Raw genomic sequence first — 20,971 nt, forward strand, 5'->3', positions numbered from 1 at the left:
ATGGCTAGATTTCTTTTTCATTTTCTATGACATTGCATTGGGAGGTATTTTGACGGTCTTTACAGATATATTGTTATTGGAATGATGATACACATTGAGTGAATAAGTGACAACTTCACAAACAATTAACAAAAAAAATATTTGTGTAGTCTTGTGAGAATAAATTGGGGTGACACACTTATATAAGAAGAAAGCAAGATCTAGAGGAACTTGCTTTTAGGTAAAAAAAAATGGGAAAGTTGGGTTGCTGTGCATACCATCCACACCAGATATGTAATTCAAAATACACTCCTCCCACCGTCCACGTGAAACCCAATATTAACTAAAAAAAAAATACCGATAGTATAATAAGCACCTTATAGTATTCATAAACCAATGAAATGATGGTAAATATAAGATTGAAAAGCACAACATCATAAATATTTGTTCCTCTTACTTTGTTTTAAATAAGAAAACTGAGGATCATCGAGACTCGAAATGTTATGGCACAAAAATCTTGACCATACCATTTCAAGTCTCAAGCACCAACGTATCTCTAATTTGGCTTAGCTACATCACGTTAGGGAAAACTAATTTTTTTTCCAAAATCTTCGTGTATAACTTCTACCTAACATATTAAAAGGTCTCCATGTTACATGAAGCTTAGTAATTAATTAAAGACCATGACAGTCTTCCACTACCTAAGCAACGATATTTTAGATTAAGATAGAAGCAATGATGTCTTGATTAACAATATAGTGTTTGTTTCTTTTAAACTCATGCTGTTTTCCGGCATAATTCCAACACCATTCCTGCTGTCACAATAGATTAGCTTGGACAGTGTTTCAATCAAACCTATAATGTTAAGCTTTTGTTGACTGTTTTGCTTTTTGGGTTTTAGTATTGAAGCCGAAAAAGGTGATGGGCAATAATGCACTGCCATACAGTGCTCTCCATCTGCGCCCATTTACACATTTTTTTTGTCAATTGGTGGGCAAATAGTTACCACCAATCATTTAAACTAAGCTATTTATGTCTTATTCTCCATGTAATTTTCATGTCAAATATAGACACGGAAGCATATTATCCATCTTCCTTTTCACTGCACCATACAAAAAGCACATACTTTCTCATCCAACGGTACATCTAAAATCATCCTTTTTAGCGTTTGATCAGTTTTTTTAAAATTTAAGCCTTAAACTTAAAGTTATTTAACAATTTTATAAATTTAGAAACTATTTTGTGTTAAAATTTATTGAGTAATATAAAATTCTAAAATCTCGAGACTTGGGATAAAATATAAAAAGTAAAAGTCAAAAACTCCTATTGATCATTCATAGTTTTTTTATACAAAGATCATTCGTAGTTTATGTGTACATACACAATTTAGTAGACAGCTAAAGAAACAGGTTGTAGTTACAATTAATAGTTCTTCTGTAACTTGTATATAAAGCTGCACTATACACTCTTCCAGGTCCTAGCCACCTTTTGGTAATTGATTGTTCAGGTGTGGCCTTCCTTAGAAGTTAGTCTGTTTCCAAAAACTACTAACAAAATAAGTAAGCGTATATTGCATATATGTATCTATAACTACAGATCAGGCATAAGCCTGGAAGAAAAAATATCTAGATACTAATCTCTCGGAAAAAAGGTTAATGAACTGGTTTTGTGTTGGTGATTTACATGTACTAACAGATTTATTTATACCTTGAACTTATTAGGCCAACGGCTTTTTGTAGGTGCTGTTTGAAGTTGTTAGCCAGTTTTCTGGTTTAAAATGGACATTTTTTTATTTGTAAAAGTTTTGGGATACCTTCTCTATTTATTTATTTAATTATTTGTTGATAAAAAAAATTTCTCAAAAAAAGCTGTTGAAAATAAAAGTGGAAGAATAAAGAGAAAAGGAAATAATTAAAATGAAGGTAGTTTAAGGTGTTGGAGTACTCTTGGTTGTTAAAACTCCCATACAGCACTCATTAACACAGTTCATAGAATGGAGAAAAAGAAAAAGGGAAAAAACTGGAGAACTCTTTTTATTCACTGATGATTGAGAGGCATTTACAAAAACACTATGACGCTTGAATTTATACGCTTGAATTAATTTATTCTCTTCTCCGATGCTGAAATAGAACAACAATTGTCCAATTGAAGCTGGTCCAGTATTTTCTGTGTCATCCGAATGTAGGAAGAGTGGCCTTCAATAAGATGTGTCACATCAACCTGCAAAGCAACAAAAAGAAAAAATGTCACCTTCAGGCAAATAAATCGTTGCAAAGTAAATAGTTGCATCGAGCATATAATGGAAAATAACTTACATTCTCAATGCCATGAATATCAACAGATTGAATTCCAGCCAATCCTTGAGAGAATAAACTGCATTAAAAAAAATATAGAAAAAAAAATTTACGACCTTGTGTTGTCTTTGACGAGTATGATTTGTAGCACGTCAAAAATTGACGGAAATCAGGTATTTCCTTCCGGTTTCATGCTCTCAGATAAGGTGTGTAGAGTAAGAGTGAGTTATACATTATTTTCCCAATTTTGATATAACAAACAAGGGTAAAGTAGTTTTCATTTCAGGTCAAGACAGTGAACTAAGGACGTGGAGCAATTGGCAGCAATATTTGAGATTCTCCGGTACATGATGAAATATTACACAAAAATAAAGGATTTTATCAATTTTAGGTTTCTAACAATGATAAAAAAAATTGTCTATACCTAAATATTCTGTGGTGAAATTAGAATAGCAGAGTACGATGTTAGATAAATTCTGACCGAGCATCTTATTAGTTTCTGTCCCATATTAATATTATAAGAGTATATTACCCCTTCAGTGAAATACATTATTATTCTTGTTCTAATTTCATGTAAAATAATCAGGGTGTGATGAAGGGATGTGATGAAGGGGTTGCTAGAATTCTGAATGTAGAGTGGGTGCAGGTAAAGGAAAGCAGATTAGAAGAATTAGAAGGTTTAGATGTGCTGGTGTTATCATGTTCAGAGAACCTTATAATGCTGCTGAGGGGTGTTATGTGACTCATCTGCTATAGCTGGGGTTGAGCCGGTTTAAGGGGCTAGGATATGCGGTGAGCGGTAAAGTGAGGAAGGCCCAGCTGTGATCTCGGGAGTGTAGAGGTTTCTCTTCATGAGTAAAGCTTAGCAAGAACCTTAATAGTTTGCTTTGCTGGATGTGTCCTCTGGAGGGTTACATTGCACCAGCAAGCATCAATCGTGTGCTGTATAAGCTACTAGTAAACGGACCACAGGTTTGGCACAGAATTACTAGTACTGGTACTGTGAAGGCATCAAGTGCTACCGAGTTATACCATAACCAGCTTTGGTGACAAATACAGTGTGTTCTTTGCAGCTATACTATAGTTATGCAGAATCCTTATAGCAAAACTGTCTTTTATTCTATGGTATAGCTTTTCTTAGTGTTGTTCTTGCTTATGTAACTTGTATAAGGGTTGAGACACCCCTAAAGTGTTTCTTTTTAATTTATACTTATTCTTTGCTGATAAAAAAAAAACATTATTATTCTTGTTCTAATTTCATGTAAAATAATGTTTACAACTCATTTTTTCCCTTGCCTATCTATCACATTACTTGTCTTAACTATTATTCTCTTTTCTATGCTAGAACTGTTATGAAAAATTGTGTAGTGCGGACTCAAGAGTTACACTTGCTAGTGGAACTTAACATGTCTCCTATATGGATAGCACATACCTGGCACGGAAAGTTATACCTAACGTCCAGTCATTGGAAGAGTAAGCATTCACAAACCTTCCAGCCACAATCTGCATGGTGGCACTATCATTAAATTCTAAATGATAAAGTTCATGGATGGAATAATAAGAAAAATTGTAGAGAAATTCCAGGTACCTTTCTAGCTGTCGCCCAGTTTTCGTCTGCAATTGAGATGGGTGCTCCAAGCAAAACAACCCTTTCCACTATTCCAGCTGCATAAGACAGCACAGTATGAAGAAATTATAAAGCAAACAGTATAAAATTCCAAACACATGAAAACCAATACGTGGGGGATTCTAGATTACCATTGTCTCCTTTGGAGTCAGCCAAACATTGGAGACATTTGAAAATAACACGGGCTCCCAATGAAAAACCTACTAGTGTCACAGGCCTGGATCATAAATAGAAAGCTACCAAATATATTGGATTATACAATGAGACAACATTATCATCAACCTTTAGCAATTTAGATGGTGTCACCTGTTTCCTTGCAAGCCTGTCAACAGTACTTCAGAAAGCACCTTACCAGCCTTGTCTGATCTGCTCCAATAAAGAGAAAGCGAGCTAAATATAATGTAAGAAAATTAAATGGTCATAATAGATGACTTGCAACAAGATACTAAGTAACACCTTCTGTTCAAGAGAAACCATAACTTAAAATTGTTTATACTTGCCACGACGAAGACAAATTTTACATAATGGTAACTTAAACATTGATGTCCGCATCCCAATCAACAAATTTGAATTCGAATTCATACGTATCAACGTGTAGATATAGATATGCAATCTTTGCTAGCATATAGTTTCTATTTAATTTAAATTAATTGATCGTGTTGGTTAAATCAAAGGAGGTTAAATGGATCAGAATCAGCAGATGCAGACTCATTTATTACAACGTCCATAACAATATTAATAATATATTCTTAAGATCAAGAGTACTCTGGAAGCCTATAACCTGAAATTAAAAGCAACCCATCATCTGTGTTTATGAGGTGGACCAAAGGTGTTATCTTTTAAGGTAAGTGAAGATTTCAATTTGTAAATTCTCTTTGGGGTTGGAGGGCTGGATGGAGGTTTACGAAGTACTTGGAGCCAGAAAAAGCCAAGGAGCACTTTTGGCGTGCATTTGGTGAGTACGTGGACCTAGTAAGAGTAATTGGTCTCCATTTGGGTTATGCTTGAAGAAGGGGTCTTGAAAGATTTATTGGCAGTAGGTTAAGGGAAGCAGAATGGAAGGAAATAGCTTGATGGTATGGTAGTAGGAATGCTAGTAAGGATGCAGGGAGTTTAATTCTGGGTAGGTAGATGAAGTAGGGACTGGTATACTGTCAAATGGTATACTGGATGCCTAAAAACCGTTTCTGGTTCATGGAAAAAGAATGCCAGGGCATTGTATATCATTAAGCTAGCATGTGGAATGGAGGTTCTAAGTCAGTCTTGAGATAGAAGCTTGGAAATTGGGAGCCGTATGGTGGAGAAGAAGGAAGGGTAGAAGCTTTTCAATATGAATCAAAGCTGGTGGAATTCCTGCTACCTTTCCAGCTGCTAAGGGCTACAAAGTAAAAGCTTGTGGACTTTTTTCCCACACTGGAATATTGCTTATTGCAAGATGCTTCTATGCTGAATTTTCTAATGTGGAGGCACGTTTTAGCGCACTCCAGGCCTATCTCCCTTTTAAGTTTGTAAAGTTTAGAGGTGCAAAAGTTTTTGCTGCAGCCACAATCATGATTACTCCACATGGTTCTGCAGAATGTGGTATAATGGGTGCTGGTTTGTGGTACTTTGGGAGCTCTTAGGCAATGGTATCTTTAGATCTTTGTGTAGGTTTTTTGGGCTGGTAGAAGGGATATTTTCTTTTCAAGAAAACAATACCTTTAGTTGGTTTGGGTTTCTTGGATTTGTATACGGATTGAGGTACTCTGAATTATCTCTTTTATTATAATTTATTCTTTGGTGATAAAAAAAAAATGTTAGTGTCAAAAGTGTTTGCTACTTTAATAACCATCATAGCTTTATTAAATGGATACTACAACCAAGAAAGGCACTTACCTGTCCACTGCAATTGCCCATTTGCTGTCAATAATATCAAATGTGGCAAGTAAAGTTGTTGGCCATGCTAGCGCTGTCACTAGTGAGCCTAATATTGTCATCATGGCACCATCTTTCATCAACCGAATCGCAATTTCTACAACATTATTAATCACCAAAACCTTAAGTTTGATGTCAAATATATTTTATCATTACTAGAACATATATATACAGGGGATTCAAAGAAACTACGTGAAGTAAGCCAGTCCCGGACGGCTGTGCTCAGTGCAATCAAATTTTTAGACTCATATTGGAGCACGTACCTATACACACAGGTTGTTAGTATAAAATATTAGAAATATTAAGAAAGTGAATTCAAGAAGAGTAGGTTTGATTCCGTCAGATATCATATAACATTTAGTAAAATTAATAATTCATTAGAAGAAGTTATTTACTGAAGAGCGGCACATAAGTTTCAAAACTTGTGAGTATTTTACATAACCTTCCCTATTAGCGTATGCGCTTTTATGAAAATAACCAATTAAAGATGGGAATAAAGTTTTGGAAATAAAATAGAAACTGATGAAAAACCAACTTGACTAAATTATCAAATAATGTGTAAGAAATTTTGAAGTAATTGACTTCTGTTTGGTCCAGCCCACAAAAAAACTGTATTAAAGGTGTATCTCAAGAAAAACAAAGCCGCAATCCAAAGATAAAACTGCTTTTGACCACAGTAGAGCACATTTATTCTATACGTTACAGTAACAAAATTCTAGTTGTAGAGGATATTTTTCTTCATACCTCTCCATGTTATCATTGAGACCTTCCCAAGGTTCTACGAAATCTTTCTCCGCAAATGCATGCCCAGAAATGGAGATTCTAATTGCTAGGTGCTGAAAATTGAAAATAGAGGTTTCCTTTAAATTTCAATAATCATATTAGGGTATTTCACAATTAACTATAATAAGATCCTCCTGGGTTCATCAAGTCAAGCACAATACAAGTGCCTCCTAGTGAGCCTACCAAGTGTTCTTGATCCAGCCAAACCCCTGAAACAGCTAATAGTTCAAAGTAATCAGTATCGTGTAATGACATTTTGGAACTTACGCCTTGATTAGCGCCTCCAACACTTTTTAACTCAAATTCCTCTAGATTTCCAATTCTTGTTGCCATCTTACACCCAGAAAGGCCAGCTCCAGCAGCTGGATTACAAAAGAAGCAAGTCACTTGGCATTAATCCATATACATTTGAAAAGGGGAAATTTTTGCCTCAAATAGTATAGGTTGTGTGTATTTTCAGTAGTTCAATTGATGGTGAATGCTTTCTCAACGTATGCAAACCAAATTTAATTTTCCACACCTCCAAATGATGCCATAACGGCCACAGATCCAGCAGCAGATCCTGTAGCAGTTGCTGCAGCGGCAAATCCACCAGCTCCGATGGCAGGAACAACACTGCCTAGCGCAGGAGCCAAAGCACCCAATCCATGAGCAATTGCCGGGGCAGCCAAGCCTGTCAAAGCATTTCAATACTTAAGATACTCCTATTATCTGACCCGACTTTAAGTTAGATATTCAGTATCGGATACATGCCCCCAGTTACAGCCATTATGGCTCCTCCAGTTACAGCAGCTGCTCCTATGATACCTCCACGCTTCCATTTATCAAGCGTAGTTTCTGAACCTGCAGATTCTTCTTCCTTAGCATCTTCTTTATTCGCTTCATTTATTATAGCAAAAGCAACCATAGACTCCATTGCTTCCTGCATAATATCACGAAGAGGGTAAACTTTCAGCGATACAAGGCTTCTGAAAAACCAGTAAAGCATTGAGACATACGACCATCTACATCACATCATTAAGGAGAGAACTTTTTTGTATGAAATTCAGACATCACAATCATAACAAACAAGATTCACACGTCACAAACGTAACATATAAATTATAATACCATATGGTGTTTGAAATGCAGGCTAATGTTCCAAGCACACAGACCATTTCATTCCAGTTGACATCAAGCCATACAGAAAGCAACCGCAGAGCCACACGGTGACGAGCATCATAGCCCTGCTTTGACTTGTCAGTGTCTGCTACACAAGCCGCAACTAGTGTGTATAGAACCGTCACTTTCCTCTGGTAACCAACAAGGGTTGCCTCCTCAAAAGATTGTTCAAACGTCTCAATTTCTAGTGTATTAGAAGCTTGTTTCTTTATAGGCAGCAAAGCTGAGCTCTCCATACTGTCACACATATCATCTTGGCTCCCAGTTTTCTGCCTAGTTAGAGAATTGGCAGTAGGAGAAGTATCATTCAAGGTCAACGCCGACTCATGGACAGCTTCGGTCAACTCGGCTTCTTTCTTTGATTCTTCAGAAGATGTTGCACCACCTTCCTCTGACAGCGATGTCAAAAACTGGAAAGAAGCAACCATCATTTTATCATTATATTTTAATTTTTTTAACAAGAAAGAAAAGAAGCTATTTGTAAGCCATGAAACATTTTTAATCTACAGTATAGAAAATGAAAATGAAGGGAATGAAGAACACACAGATCGAACGTTATCTCTGAAATGAGAAGAGGAACAGGCAGTTTCCTTTATGCCCTGCCAGGAGTCTTCATCCACTCCAAGGAACCTGTCAATTTTTATCATCATATTGTTATTACGAGTTTAATCTTGATATCACTTACACTATTACCTAATTAGTAGTCTCCAATACCATCTTTAGTAATTATTACAAAAATCAATCATGTTAATTATAATACACATAAATGTGAATAATCTATTATTTAATAAGAATATAACTTTTTTACACTCTCCCTCAATCCTAACTAAGTTTAATTCTTATACGTGGGTTCTTAATTTAATTCCAACAAGGATAGAAAGAAACTCGTAACAGAACAAAACAGAATTAAAGATTATATATATAAAGACCAATTTAATAAGTTTAACTTCTAAGAAGAATCAAATGGAATAAATTATACATTCAATTATCATCTTAACACAGAATCCAGAACCGTACATTACAGCATTAATTTTGTTGTGTTTATATATATGAATACCTAAAAACTGAGCAGAGCAAATGAATGTTCTGGTGAAACCAGAGGTCCGAGTCGTTAATTTGAGAGACGGGAGAAGAAGTCTCTGTTCGACGAATCTGAGAGTGGTGAAGTGCGAGAGCGAACAGAGAAGCTGCAGTGCGTCTATGAGCAGGCAACAAGATTGAGTTCCTTTCTTCCATCAGTTACTTGATTTGAAGCCGATGGAAACTAAGGCGTTGATTGAACTGAAATGTGGAAGCAATAATCGCAATCTATCATCTTCCTACTAGTTCAAACACAAGAAAAACAAACATGCAGTTATTTTATAGATCAGAATGTAGAGCTCACAGTTGCGATTTCCTTTACCTTTTCAAACTTCAAGATCGCTTCTGGCTTTGACGAATGAATGATAAGAAAGTGCTATTTCCTCTCGCACTAGCGAGAAACCACGTTGCTCGCCGTAATAAAATGACATTCATCTTATTCCAGGGAAAGAAATTACAATTTATTTTCTTTTATATTTGTTATAATTAGCTCTTAAATTAGAAGTTCTAAATTTAAAAAAAAAAAAATCAGATATTATTTTTTCATAAAATTGATCATGCGTGAGATAACATATTATGAATGGTCCAATAACGACTCGATAGCGGGTGGCCTGATAAGTCTAACCAACACTGTTCAAGACGGCTATAATACCATATTAATGAACTTTAAACCTAACACATTAGGAAGAGGTTTTCACTACTTATATATAATAATGAAATGTTCTTAATGTAAAATTTCCAAAACACAGAAAACACTACATTATACTTTCCACATACATAAATAAATAATAAAAATAAATAATAATTTTTTTTTAGCAGTAACATTTTGAGAAAACAAAGAGATTATGAAGATAGCGATGTCTATATACAGCATTTTGGTTTCTCTTTCTGTGGTTGATGAGGAACGGGAGCACCCTTGGCTCTTCCCCAATTACCAGGAGAAGGGTTCCAGATACCATAATCTTCTGCATCAAAAAATTCGTCACCTTCATTCACATCATTCAGTTGTTCTGGTGTTGAGGATGATGATATCAGTGTTGTTGAGGATGTGGATATTATTGCATACATTCCTATCGTCACAACTACTACTATCTTACTTAACTTCAACATTTTTTTTGAGCTCATCATTTTGGTTTCAATCACTATTCTGTCACTCCATTATAATGCTATTATTTCTATCTACCCTAATTATATTCATGATTTTTCTTCTATTTTTTTCTTAAAACTATATATCATATATATTATAGGTACTATAATGTTATGTATAGTAAAGTAGCTATTTACATTATAATATGATGACACAAAACTAAGTTACAATACCATAAAATTATGGTATACTATTCTTCTCCAAAATGTTAAAAATTAAATTAATAAAAATTATTATTATTTACATATGTATTTTATTTTCGTTTATGCATATTGCAATTGAGAGATAACACCATGTTTTTTCCCGTATTTTTTTACCCTTTTTTGTAGTTTTTTCTGTCATTTTTCTGCTTTGTGTATTTGTCTTTGCTCAAATGCACATCTGATTGACTTTCTTTTCCATTTTTCTAATCTATTTTCATATTTTTTTTCTATTCATAGAAATAAATAAATGCATATACTTAAAACTAAAAATTAGTAAATAATAATGTTCTTGCCTAAAAATATATTTAGTTTTTAAATTAAACATTTAAATAAGACGTAGTATACAGTTCGGATTTACGTTTTTATTTATATTTATTTAAGAAAAAAATATACTTTTATTTATTTTAGTCTTTACAAAATACACTCTTGGTTTTTATATGTTAAACTTATGATATAATTGTTTTAAAGCTTTTTACTAGTATATGAATTATTATTATTATTTTTAATAATGTTGCAGAGTATTCACTAACTTTACAGTGATTAGTCTCTTAAAAATCTAACCGCTGATATTTAATTGAGTCTCTCTTCTTTTAACTACAATTTTTTTTGTTTACAATACTCTAAAGCCTTAATAGAAAGAGTCTGAATCCAATACTAACATATATGGATTATGTATCATGTTAACATGTAACATATATAAAAGAAATTACAGGATCCTAAGACAAATATTATTTGCTTACCTTAAAATAAATGTTATAAATTAATAACAATAACTTCAATTTATTTAAGAGTGAGAAAATTTGAAATATACTTAGATTAAAATAAAAACAACAAATATAAAGGCTAAAAATATACTTAAGTTTTTTAAAACATGTCCCCTTAACAAAACTCTTTTGCTCACACTCAATGAATGATATATCATGATCATTGCATGTTCTTGGTAGTAATCATCTAGGTGCTACTTGTGTACACATTTAGTATTTTATAATGTGGGATGTTAGGGTGTAAATGCAATAACTAATACGTTTTCTGATTCAGTGAGGAAACTTCATGAATTATTTTGAGGGATAAAATTGTTAAATATTTATATATACTCAAAAAAAAAAAATTATCAACAATAAAAAATAAATAAATGGGAATCACTTCAGGGGTAGTTCAACCCTTCTGCATAGTACACAAAAACCAACTTCAAACAAATACCACCAAACTAACTAAAAAAAAAACATATTCGTACTAAAAGGTTTCAAACACTAATTAGAATAGGAAAACGAAACATAACGAATTTTTACAGAAATCCAAGACTAAACCTTTACTTGCACCGATGCAAACACGTCAGCCACACCCCTTTTGAAAATAATAAAATTCCTGTGATTCCAGATTTCTCTCACCCCAACCAAAATTGTACTCCACACAAAATTAACCGAATCTGAAGACAGACTCATCCTAAATTGATCAAAGTTTGACTTAGGAACAATGTGAGACACAAACAATACTCTAAACCACTTAAAGCATAAACACCAATACTCCAATTTAAAAATAGCATAATTGTACTCAAACTACAAATTCTTATTTGAATGGTGAGAAGGGTGAAATAAAAACAAAACTATATGTTGTGTATTAATGCCAATAATTTAAAATTTAAATAAATTGTATAAATAAAAATAAAACAAAGGGAATATTACAAAATTATTGATTTATAAGTATTAGTTATATTAAATAAAGATAAAATTAAAATTAGGTTGCTGTCTTATGGGTGTAGCTTGACAATTTTGTAAAAAAATGATATAAAATAAGGTTGATGGAATTTGGAAGTCTTAAATTTTCAATTTATCTTAAAAAGTAAATTATATTCATCTAATATAATTTATAAAGAATTAAAAATTAAATAAAATTAAAATTAAGAAATAGTTTTTTTTATCGGCAATAAAATAAATAAATGTGAATCATTTCAGGGGTGATTCAACCCTTATACAAACATAAAATGCCTAAGACACTCCATCTCAACACTCACACCGCCAGACACCTAGAATTACTAAACAATCCTAACTCAACCCATACACTCTGAGCTAAAAAAAAAATTCAGGGAACCATCGTCATACAGACCAAAGGTTCGAGACACCACTCAGAAAAGGAGAATAAACTAGAGAGAGACTTGGACGTAATCCAAGATCAAGTCTTCACTTGAACCAAGGCAACCACTTCTAAACCATCGACAACTCTCTCAATAAAAATTACATGCTTCCACAACTCACTTACCACTGCAATCCAAATCACTTTCCACATCTCACTTGCTAAAGCAGACGCATTAGTAGAATCTGAAAGGAATAAAATAAACAAATATTTAATTTTTCAGAAGAAGATATGACGTAATAATTAAAATCATATATACTTTGACTTTTGAGTTTCACGATCTATGAAATTGTATAAGTTTGATAAGTTTAAAAATAAATATATATAATAAAAGATAAATTTAAAATTAAATAATAATAAAAAATATTAAAATAATAATATTGATCGTATAAAAAATATGAACCGTGATACATTATCCTTAATATAATAACGAGAAATAAAAAAAAAGGTGAAAAATAGTGGCACGTGTCACAGAGGGTTGACATTGAAAGCGTGAAGATGAGTGAGATTTTGATCGAGGGTCAAAATAGTGAATGAACTTGAAAGGAACACAACGGTTAACGTAACTGTTTTATGTCTGGCCGGTGGGTGCGGAAAGGAACACAACGGTTTTGCCACCCCATTACCAAACCTATTCTGCTGCATCTCTTCCTCCTCTCCGTTCTCTCTTTCTCCGGTCACTCGCCGGTGACAGAGATGCAGAGAACGGTAATTATACTTATTTGCTCATTCACATTTTCGCATTAATACAATCAATCATTGATTTGCTTCCCAGACATTTCATTCTTGCGCATTTCCATCTTTCTATCTGTAGGGGTTGGGACGCTGCGTTTAGCGCGTTACAGGAACAATGTTGCCCATAAAAACGGAACGTCTTGTTGCGACCATTGCAATCGTGCGCGTACGGCGAATAATTCACTGAGTGTCATCGTTTCGGATAGCTAAGTGCGTTTCGCGTGGATGGTGAAGATCAGAGACACGGCGTCCATGGAGGACACCAAAGAGGAGCAGGGGAACTTTCCTCTTTCAAATGCCGAGGAAGAGAGAATCTTCGTTTCGATCAGAGTAAGACCTTTGAACGAGAGAGAAAGAGCGAGGCACGATGTGTCTGATTGGGAATGCATTTCTGCCAACACCATCAAATTCAAGAACAACGGCCATGCAGAACAGCGACCACTGTCAATGGATACCTACACCTATGGTGAGAAACATGAAGATGCTACTTTTGGCATGTCTGTAGTCTATACTAATATCATTAGGGTTCATGTGAATTGTTATATTTTATGGATTTTTGATTTTTTTTTCACAATTTGATTTCTCAGTTTTCCAGGTATTTGTAATTTATATCACAATATTATTATTTAATTTTATGGTGTGTTGGAAACAGACAGGGTTTTTGGGGAAAAGTGCAATACAAAGCAGGTGTATGAACAGGGGATTAAGGACGTTGCCCTTTCTGTAGTTAGGGGAGTCAACTGTGAGTAATCTTCTTCTTGTTTGATTATTCCTGATTCTGTAATATGTTTATTTCTGTGTTGGCATGTGGTTTCTTTTTTCTTTTAAGGGGTTTCTCATTGGTGAAACGTAATCTCAGCTAGCATTTTCGCATACGGGCAAACAAGTAGTGGAAAGACGCACACAATGACTGGCATTACTGAATATGCAGTAAGGGACATATATGAATACATAGAGAAGGTATAGAACGATTCGTATCCTGGTCTCATCTTTCAATGAAATGGATAATGATGTTCTTCGATAGTTTCCGAAAGGTTGACATTTCTTGTTGCGTTTCAGCATAAAGAAAGAGAATTTGTTGTCAAGTTCTCTGCCATGGAGATCTATAATGAAGCTGTTAGAGATCTTCTAAATGCAGGTGCCACTTCACTGAGAATTCTAGATGATCCAGAGGTAAGTTTAGTGGTGCAATTTCCTTGCTCTGTTAAAGAGTTCCTTGTTTAGTTCTTTTGAATGGTTGAGAATATATGCACCTCAAACAGAAAGGGACTGTTGTGGAGAAACTCACAGAAGAGACACTGAGAGAAAGGACACAGTTACACCAACTCCTTTCGATATGTGCAGGTATTGGGTGCTCAATTACCATATTGTTTTACGATTTACAGCTTTATAGGCTTTAGGGTGCTCTACTTCAAGCCATATATGCGTGTTTTCCTGCAGCTGAAAGGACAACGGAAGAAACAGCGATGAACGAAGCTAGCTCCAGATCTCACCAAATTCTTCGATTGGTATTTCTTTTATCATTAAATTGCTTAGTGATTGAGATAATTCTTCTCATTTTATTCCTAAATTTTCTCAAAATGATGATTCCTGCAGACGGTTGAAAGTAATCCTTGTGATTATGTTGACGCCGCAAGATCTGGAGTTCTATTCGCCAGTGTGGTATGATCTTTGTCGTATCCCGTATATTAGTAGGAGTGTCTCTGTTTGTTAATGGACTCGTAAATGAAATCAACAAGATTTGGTTTCTTTCTACAGAATTTTGTTGATCTAGCAGGAAGTGAACGTGCTTCTCAAACATTGTCAGCAGGCACAAGATTGAGAGAAGGTAGCCACATAAATCGCAGTTTACTGAGCCTTGGAACTGTAATTCGGAAACTAAGGTAGAATTTACTCCCGCATACATAGTTAAAATTTGGGTAATTATATGCCTAATTACTTACTTTAATAAATTAGGTGATTTATATGAAAAAGGTGATATAGATTGATATGATAAGTCCGCAAAATGACCACAAAGTATGCACAAAGGGATCCATTAGATTAAACTGAGGGCATGATAGACCGATTCTTATATCTTTGAATGTGATCATTGGATTATAATTATATATATGGATCCCATCCATTAAGTCCGACCTGTGGTGTGGAGAATGTTTTAATGGATCACCTTTATGGGGAAAAGAAAAGAAAAATATACTTTCACATCCTTTAGAATTGTATACATGAATTTAAAAATAAATATATATAATAAAAAATAAGTTTAAAATTAAATGATATAATAAAATATTAAAATAATAGTATTGAAAGTTATATTGTAGTGGTAAAAAATGTAAGTTTTCAATGTATAAAAAAAACATGAAGCCAGGTATACTTCGTCATGCACCTGTATTGTGACACCCATTAAATTAACCTTTAAAATTCATGCACCTTTTTCATTTCTTTCTTCCTCCATTTTATCTCACTTGGCACTCTCAAGGATCTTCACTCTTTTCTTGCATTAGTTTGAGTGTCTTTAGTTTTTTCATTATTTAAAAACATTTCAGATACATAATTTAGAATATATTTCTGGATTTGAAAGTGTTATCCAGTTTTATAGAATTAGAAAGAAATCTAATATATATATATATATATATATATATGATATATAGAATCTAGAAATAGCTTTCAGTATGTAATTCGAAATATATTTTAAAAAAAATAATATTCTAAATTATATAATTTTCTAAATTTGAGAGTAGCTTATTTCTTATGTAATTTAGACATACTTTGGATTATATAAACTAAAGTTAATCTCATATTTAGAAAAGAGTTTCGAATTATGTAATTCGGAAGCTAATCACAAATCTGAAAAAAAAAATTCTGGACTATATAATTCGAAATCTAATTCACAAATCTAGAAAAAAACTTTCAAATTATACAATCCAGAATATAAATTACATTTAAAAAACATTTTTGAAATAAAAAACTTGTGGAGTGATACAAGAGCGTATGGAGGTGCAGGAAGAATAAGCGTGAACCCAGTACGGCATCTCATAGGGCAATTGTTGTACTTGGGTCACTCTCCCATCTGTTTGCTACATGGACACCGTGCTAATAGACACTTCCAAAGAAAAAAGCGAAAAGAGTTTATATGATTAGTGATACGGTCTGATAGTAGAAAAACAGATAAAAATAATAATATAAAATAGTTACTCTAAATTTATATTTAGTTGCTTCCTACTCTCTTTAAGTTTGTTCGCCATGCAATGACAGGATCTTGATATAGTTCATTGAAACTGCTGAATGTTCTGCTAGTGAGTGGATGTGGTAGTTTTGGTAAATCAGAAGAGCCAGAAAATGGTGTGCAAAGTATTTTACAGAATCATCAATGGCTCAAATTAGTTGTGGAAAATGCTTATTCAAATAAACGAAAAATTAAAGTATCTTATACCCACGAAGAACTAAAAAAAATAGTTTTTATACAAAAAACAAAGCGTCTCCGGTATTTATTTCAAAATTTTATGATTGACATGTATATAATTTTAAAATTTGTATATTTTGTTGAAAACAAAAGCTAACCTGGTTTCGAACATTACAAACTTAATTCAATTTGTGTATATAATCTATTAGTTGGGGCATTACAAACTTATTTCAAGTATGAAAGAAAATATTAGCTTAATCAAAATATTGGTTGAGGACTAAAATATGTTGGGAGAAGCTAAACTTGATCAACGCATCACTTGACTTAAGCTCCCATAAAGTTTAAGTGTGGTCGATAATGGTTTGATGACACTAATGCTCCATTTGAAGATCCTGGTTGCCAGTTCGTTTGCTAGCCATGCAAATCCTATTTAAATTTAAATTTGCATAAATATAAAAAACTAGAACTAGGAATTATAAAGAGACACTTTTGGGAAATTTAATCCAAGCATGGTCCATATTAGCCGGATTTTTACTAATCGTTTTAGAGAAACAAGACTTCTTTGATTAGCGCTGGAGCACGTGTGTGTTTTCCTGCATCTGCTTCTCAAAATATTTGTTTTGATTCATCTTTTGACTTGGATATTCCTGGCCAACGTTCTCATCAATGAAAATTCTCTTATTTTACAGTTCCTTCTATTTTTTCCTTCACCTTGTTACTTCATCAATTACAATGTTTAGTATAAAACCCTAAATGCTAAACGATAATTATTGTATGCAGCAAGGGAAGAAATGAACACGTACCCTACAGAGACTCTAAGCTTACTCGCATTCTACAGAACTCGTTAGGTGGCAATGCCAGAACAGCGATCATTTGCACCATTAGTCCTGCAAGGAGCCAGAGTGAGCAATCAAGAAATACTCTGCTTTTTGCTGGTTGCGCAAAACAGGTGACTACTAATGCTCGGGTCAATCAAGTGATGTCAGACAAGGTTTTGGTAAAACAACTGCAAAAGGAACTGGCTAGATTGGAGATTGAATTAAGGAACTCCACCCCAAATACCATCTTACTCAGGGAGAGAGAACTCCAGATTCAAAAGGTGAGAGCAGATTCAATAAGTTGAGTTCTTATTGTTTTAATCTGTTAGTTTGGTTGCGGGTCGCTTATATTATGTTAAATATATTTTTAGTTTTTTTTTTAATTTAAAATATTTTTTTAAATCTTCAAATTAATAGTACTAGATTTTGTGAAGTGTGATCGCTACCATTTTATAATTGCAAGGGTTTGAGTTTGTAATCAGTGTAAATGAATGAAGGATAGCCCATAAAAAGTGGTTCGAGCGTTGAATCGGATAATTATCTTTCAGTGATTTCTTTTGGCAAAAGAAATTTAACAATCTACTTACAAAAAGATATAGAAAGGAAAATTTTGGTGTAGAGCATTCTATTTTTGATAATTTTTATTCAGTTTATCCTTTTTTTTCGCATATAATTCGAAAGCATGCAGATGGACAAAGTGATCAAGGAATTGACTCGGGAACGTGATCTCTTTCAATCTTGTGCTGAAAATAGACACCAGTCTGCTGGGAAAGATCAGCTTTTGAGAGATGACAAATATTCAGCCTCAGAATTGTCAGGTGTTGCTAATAAGCTCCTTCGCAGGACAGACAGCGCATCTGAGAATCTTAAAATAACAACATCCAGTTTACAGCACAATGGGAATTCTGACGACGACTTTCTTCTGGATGGCAATTCTCCCACGTTTGCTGGGCCTGATCCATGTCATGGTTGGGAGGAGATGGCTAGCAGAGTTGAACCTGAAGATGACTGCAAGGAAGTTCCATGTATTGAAATAAAAGAAGTGGAAACAGACCACAAAATAAATGTTAAATCATCCTCAGGGAATGACCATAGTGAGTTAAATCCTGTTGCCGTAGATAATACCAACGACCTTATTGTGTACCTCTTAAAGAAATCCAATGGATCTTCTCAAATAGATAAGGTGGATCAGGAATCTTCAAAACATCCAGACATAAACAATTTGGAGCAGGAACCTGCCACACCTCAACTGAAGGAGCCGCAAAAGGTATCCTACACATTACCCACTGAGGTCGAAAGGAAAAACTCTGCTAGTTCGGTTTGCTATGAGGACAACCTACCCGAATCAAAGTTACAAACCACAGAAAGAAAGTCTTCCGGAAAAAAATCTTCAATTCACGAGAGGAATGCTTCAGTTGAAGACGTAGAATCCCTTTGGGATTCTGATGCGGAGGATACTGCCAGCGTTCTCAATTTTGTTGTAGGAATGAACGAAAGGGCTAAGCAAAAGCCATTGGACGAGGACATGGATGATATTATGGTAAGCAACAGACTCCCACCTACTAACACTTACTCTAATGCTGTCTATCCATTTTGCAACAGTACTCATTCATAATTTTACTTATTTATCAGGTACGTGCAAGGGCATCTGGAATCAATAAACGTGTGAACAGAGTCAAAGGTGTCAGTTTAATTGGAACTCCGGAGCCTTGTAATTTTGAGAGGCAGCTAAGAGATACAATTCAACTTTGGGATGCATGTAATATACCGTTGGTACATAGATCCTATTTTTTTCTTCTCATCAAAGGCGAACTTTCGGATTCTGTGTACTTCGATGTAGAGCTCAGACGTTTGTCTTTCCTAAGGGACACGTTTTTTAGCGCAACAAACAGTACAGGACATGGCTCGGATGTCACACCTAATTCAAGGTAAAATCTTTTTGTTTCATGAATAGACTTTAAACATGTCATTCGCATCTATCTACATTTGCAAATATGACCAATCACGTTGATTGATTCTCATTGTGACAGGGCAGTCCACTGCATGTGTCTTATTTTTGTTGATGCAAGACATTTGTGTTATGTAGTTTTCACATTTTTGGAGATGAAATTTTGTAATTGTTTACTTCTTCTTAGTGGAATGTTTAAAGGACTAGTTAGATCATATATGTTGAGAAATTAATTCGAACCAAATAGATCATATTGCGGACTATATAGTAAAATTGGATATTATTGACATGCTCATGTAAGTGCTAGAGTAAAAAGATACTGAAAATATGAAGTAGTTGATCATCTCATGAAAAACTGTAGATCAATAGTACTGTAAAAAACCTTCTGTCATGTCTAGTATTTTCACTCTTTTTTCTCATTTTCACTGACCAGTTTGATGTCACTGAATCGTGAGAGGAAAATGCTAAGTAAGCAAGTGCATAAGAAGTTTTCATGGAAGGAAAAGAACGAACTTTACATGAAGTGGGATGTGGATTTAAAATCTAAGCACAGAAGTGTACAGTTGGCATGGTGCTTATGGACGAATACTAAAGACTTGAACCATGTAAGGGAAAGTGCAGCACTTGTTGCCAAGCTGGTTGGTTTTATAAACTCAGGTGAGGCCCCAAAGAAAACATTTGGACTTGGCTTCTTATCCCGTCGGAAGGCCTAGAAATCCCATCTACTATTGTTTTGAAAGCCTCCATAGCCTAATTCTTATCATCCTCAATTCTTTGTGCAACCTTTTTTCTTTTTTTCCCTCTTCCCATTGACATCTGAGAAACCCATGTTTCATGAATACAAAAGAAAGACAATGTGTAAGAAATCTGGATCATACCTCCTTCAGCAGGAGAAATTGAGACGATACCAATAATATTTATAAAACAAAAAACAAAATTGAAAAATGGGACCATTGATACGATGGAAAGAGGTGAAAAATATTGTTGTACAAAATTTATATTTTTTGTAGTTACATAAGTTACATAAAATGTATAAATTTTGAATAATTCTACAAAAATTATAAAATATTTCTATTAATCTCATTTAGGAGAAAAAAGAAGTTCGGAATACTTTTAAAAATTTTAAAGCATAATGTAATTTGTCTTTTTATTTAATACTCCCTTAACAAATATTAGTTAGATTTAAATATAATTTGTTGCATCAAGCAATTTAGCATTTCCAAGTTGAGAATAACTGTATTTGACGTAAATAAACGAGAATAGATGGATTGAGAGATACATTTTTTTTTAATTGTCTCTCTCAATATATCTTCTTAACAAATCCTATTTTTGTTCCCTGATTGGAAATATTAATAAAATTTGAAAATTTACCCAAATCCTAAATCCATAATCAACTTTTTAAACTGGCATACCGCATGAGTAACATCCCTATTTTTTTCTCATATTTGTTAATATGTTATGCATGCAATATCTAATTAACATGTAAATATATATTAGATTATCATATTTGTATCTCAAAACGATATCCCTCTTCATAGGGAGTTAATATATACATTAAAAGTAAAAAAAAACAACAAAAGAAACAAAGCATTCAAAGGTAAATTTATCCAATACTCCAATTGTTCACTGAGGAGCTCTATTACATGCAATCTCATCTGCTCCCGTGTAAAACACGATCATCACAGATAAAGAAACAAACACAAACAAATAACAGGGTTGTCTACTTCCGGAAGACTCGTGCGTTGACTTAGACTC

At 33.9% G+C, this 20,971-nt stretch overlaps 2 protein-coding genes across 5 annotated transcripts; one reads left to right on the top strand and one right to left on the bottom strand.

Moving 5' to 3' along the window:
* Positions 1 to 1,871: 1,871 nt before the first annotated feature.
* On the bottom strand, positions 1,872 to 9,286 carry LOC137821573 (uncharacterized). 4 transcript variants are annotated; one of them, XR_011082842.1, is made up of 16 exons: positions 9,161 to 9,276; positions 8,816 to 9,077; positions 8,304 to 8,388; positions 7,752 to 8,168; positions 7,351 to 7,519; positions 7,118 to 7,270; positions 6,865 to 6,959; positions 6,559 to 6,650; positions 6,007 to 6,077; positions 5,776 to 5,911; positions 4,207 to 4,266; positions 4,032 to 4,100; positions 3,862 to 3,938; positions 3,706 to 3,776; positions 2,295 to 2,352; positions 1,872 to 2,199 (listed from the first exon to the last, which is right to left on the bottom strand). XR_011082842.1 is itself a non-coding variant. In XM_068626230.1 (16 exons), exons 2-16 carry the CDS (start codon positions 8,992 to 8,994, stop codon positions 2,077 to 2,079), a joined length of 1,872 nt encoding a protein of 623 aa, XP_068482331.1. In that variant the 5' UTR covers positions 8,995 to 9,039; positions 9,161 to 9,286; the 3' UTR covers positions 1,872 to 2,076. The 4 variants fall into 4 exon arrangements, 3 of the variants coding, with proteins under 3 accessions (XP_068482331.1, XP_068482332.1, XP_068482330.1); XM_068626230.1 differs by having other exon boundaries at positions 4,032 to 4,117; positions 8,816 to 9,039; positions 9,161 to 9,286; XM_068626231.1 differs by having other exon boundaries at positions 4,032 to 4,117; positions 8,816 to 9,080; positions 9,161 to 9,281.
* A 3,582-nt stretch (positions 9,287 to 12,868) lies between these two features.
* Positions 12,869 to 20,369, top strand: LOC137820960 (kinesin-like protein KIN-7F). Its single transcript, XM_068625317.1, has 13 exons — positions 12,869 to 13,026; positions 13,133 to 13,519; positions 13,706 to 13,795; positions 13,913 to 14,013; positions 14,113 to 14,226; positions 14,316 to 14,397; positions 14,494 to 14,561; positions 14,650 to 14,715; positions 14,812 to 14,936; positions 17,231 to 17,549; positions 17,957 to 18,808; positions 18,901 to 19,196; positions 19,650 to 20,369. The coding sequence occupies exons 2-13, from the start codon at positions 13,279 to 13,281 to the stop codon at positions 19,927 to 19,929; spliced, it is 2,634 nt and encodes an 877-aa protein (XP_068481418.1). The 5' UTR covers positions 12,869 to 13,026; positions 13,133 to 13,278; the 3' UTR covers positions 19,930 to 20,369.
* Positions 20,370 to 20,971: the final 602 nt, after the last annotated feature.

The sequence above is a fragment of the Phaseolus vulgaris genome, chromosome 9 (genome assembly GCF_000499845.2).
Source record: "Phaseolus vulgaris cultivar G19833 chromosome 9, P. vulgaris v2.0, whole genome shotgun sequence".
NCBI lineage: Eukaryota > Viridiplantae > Streptophyta > Magnoliopsida > Fabales > Fabaceae > Phaseolus > Phaseolus vulgaris.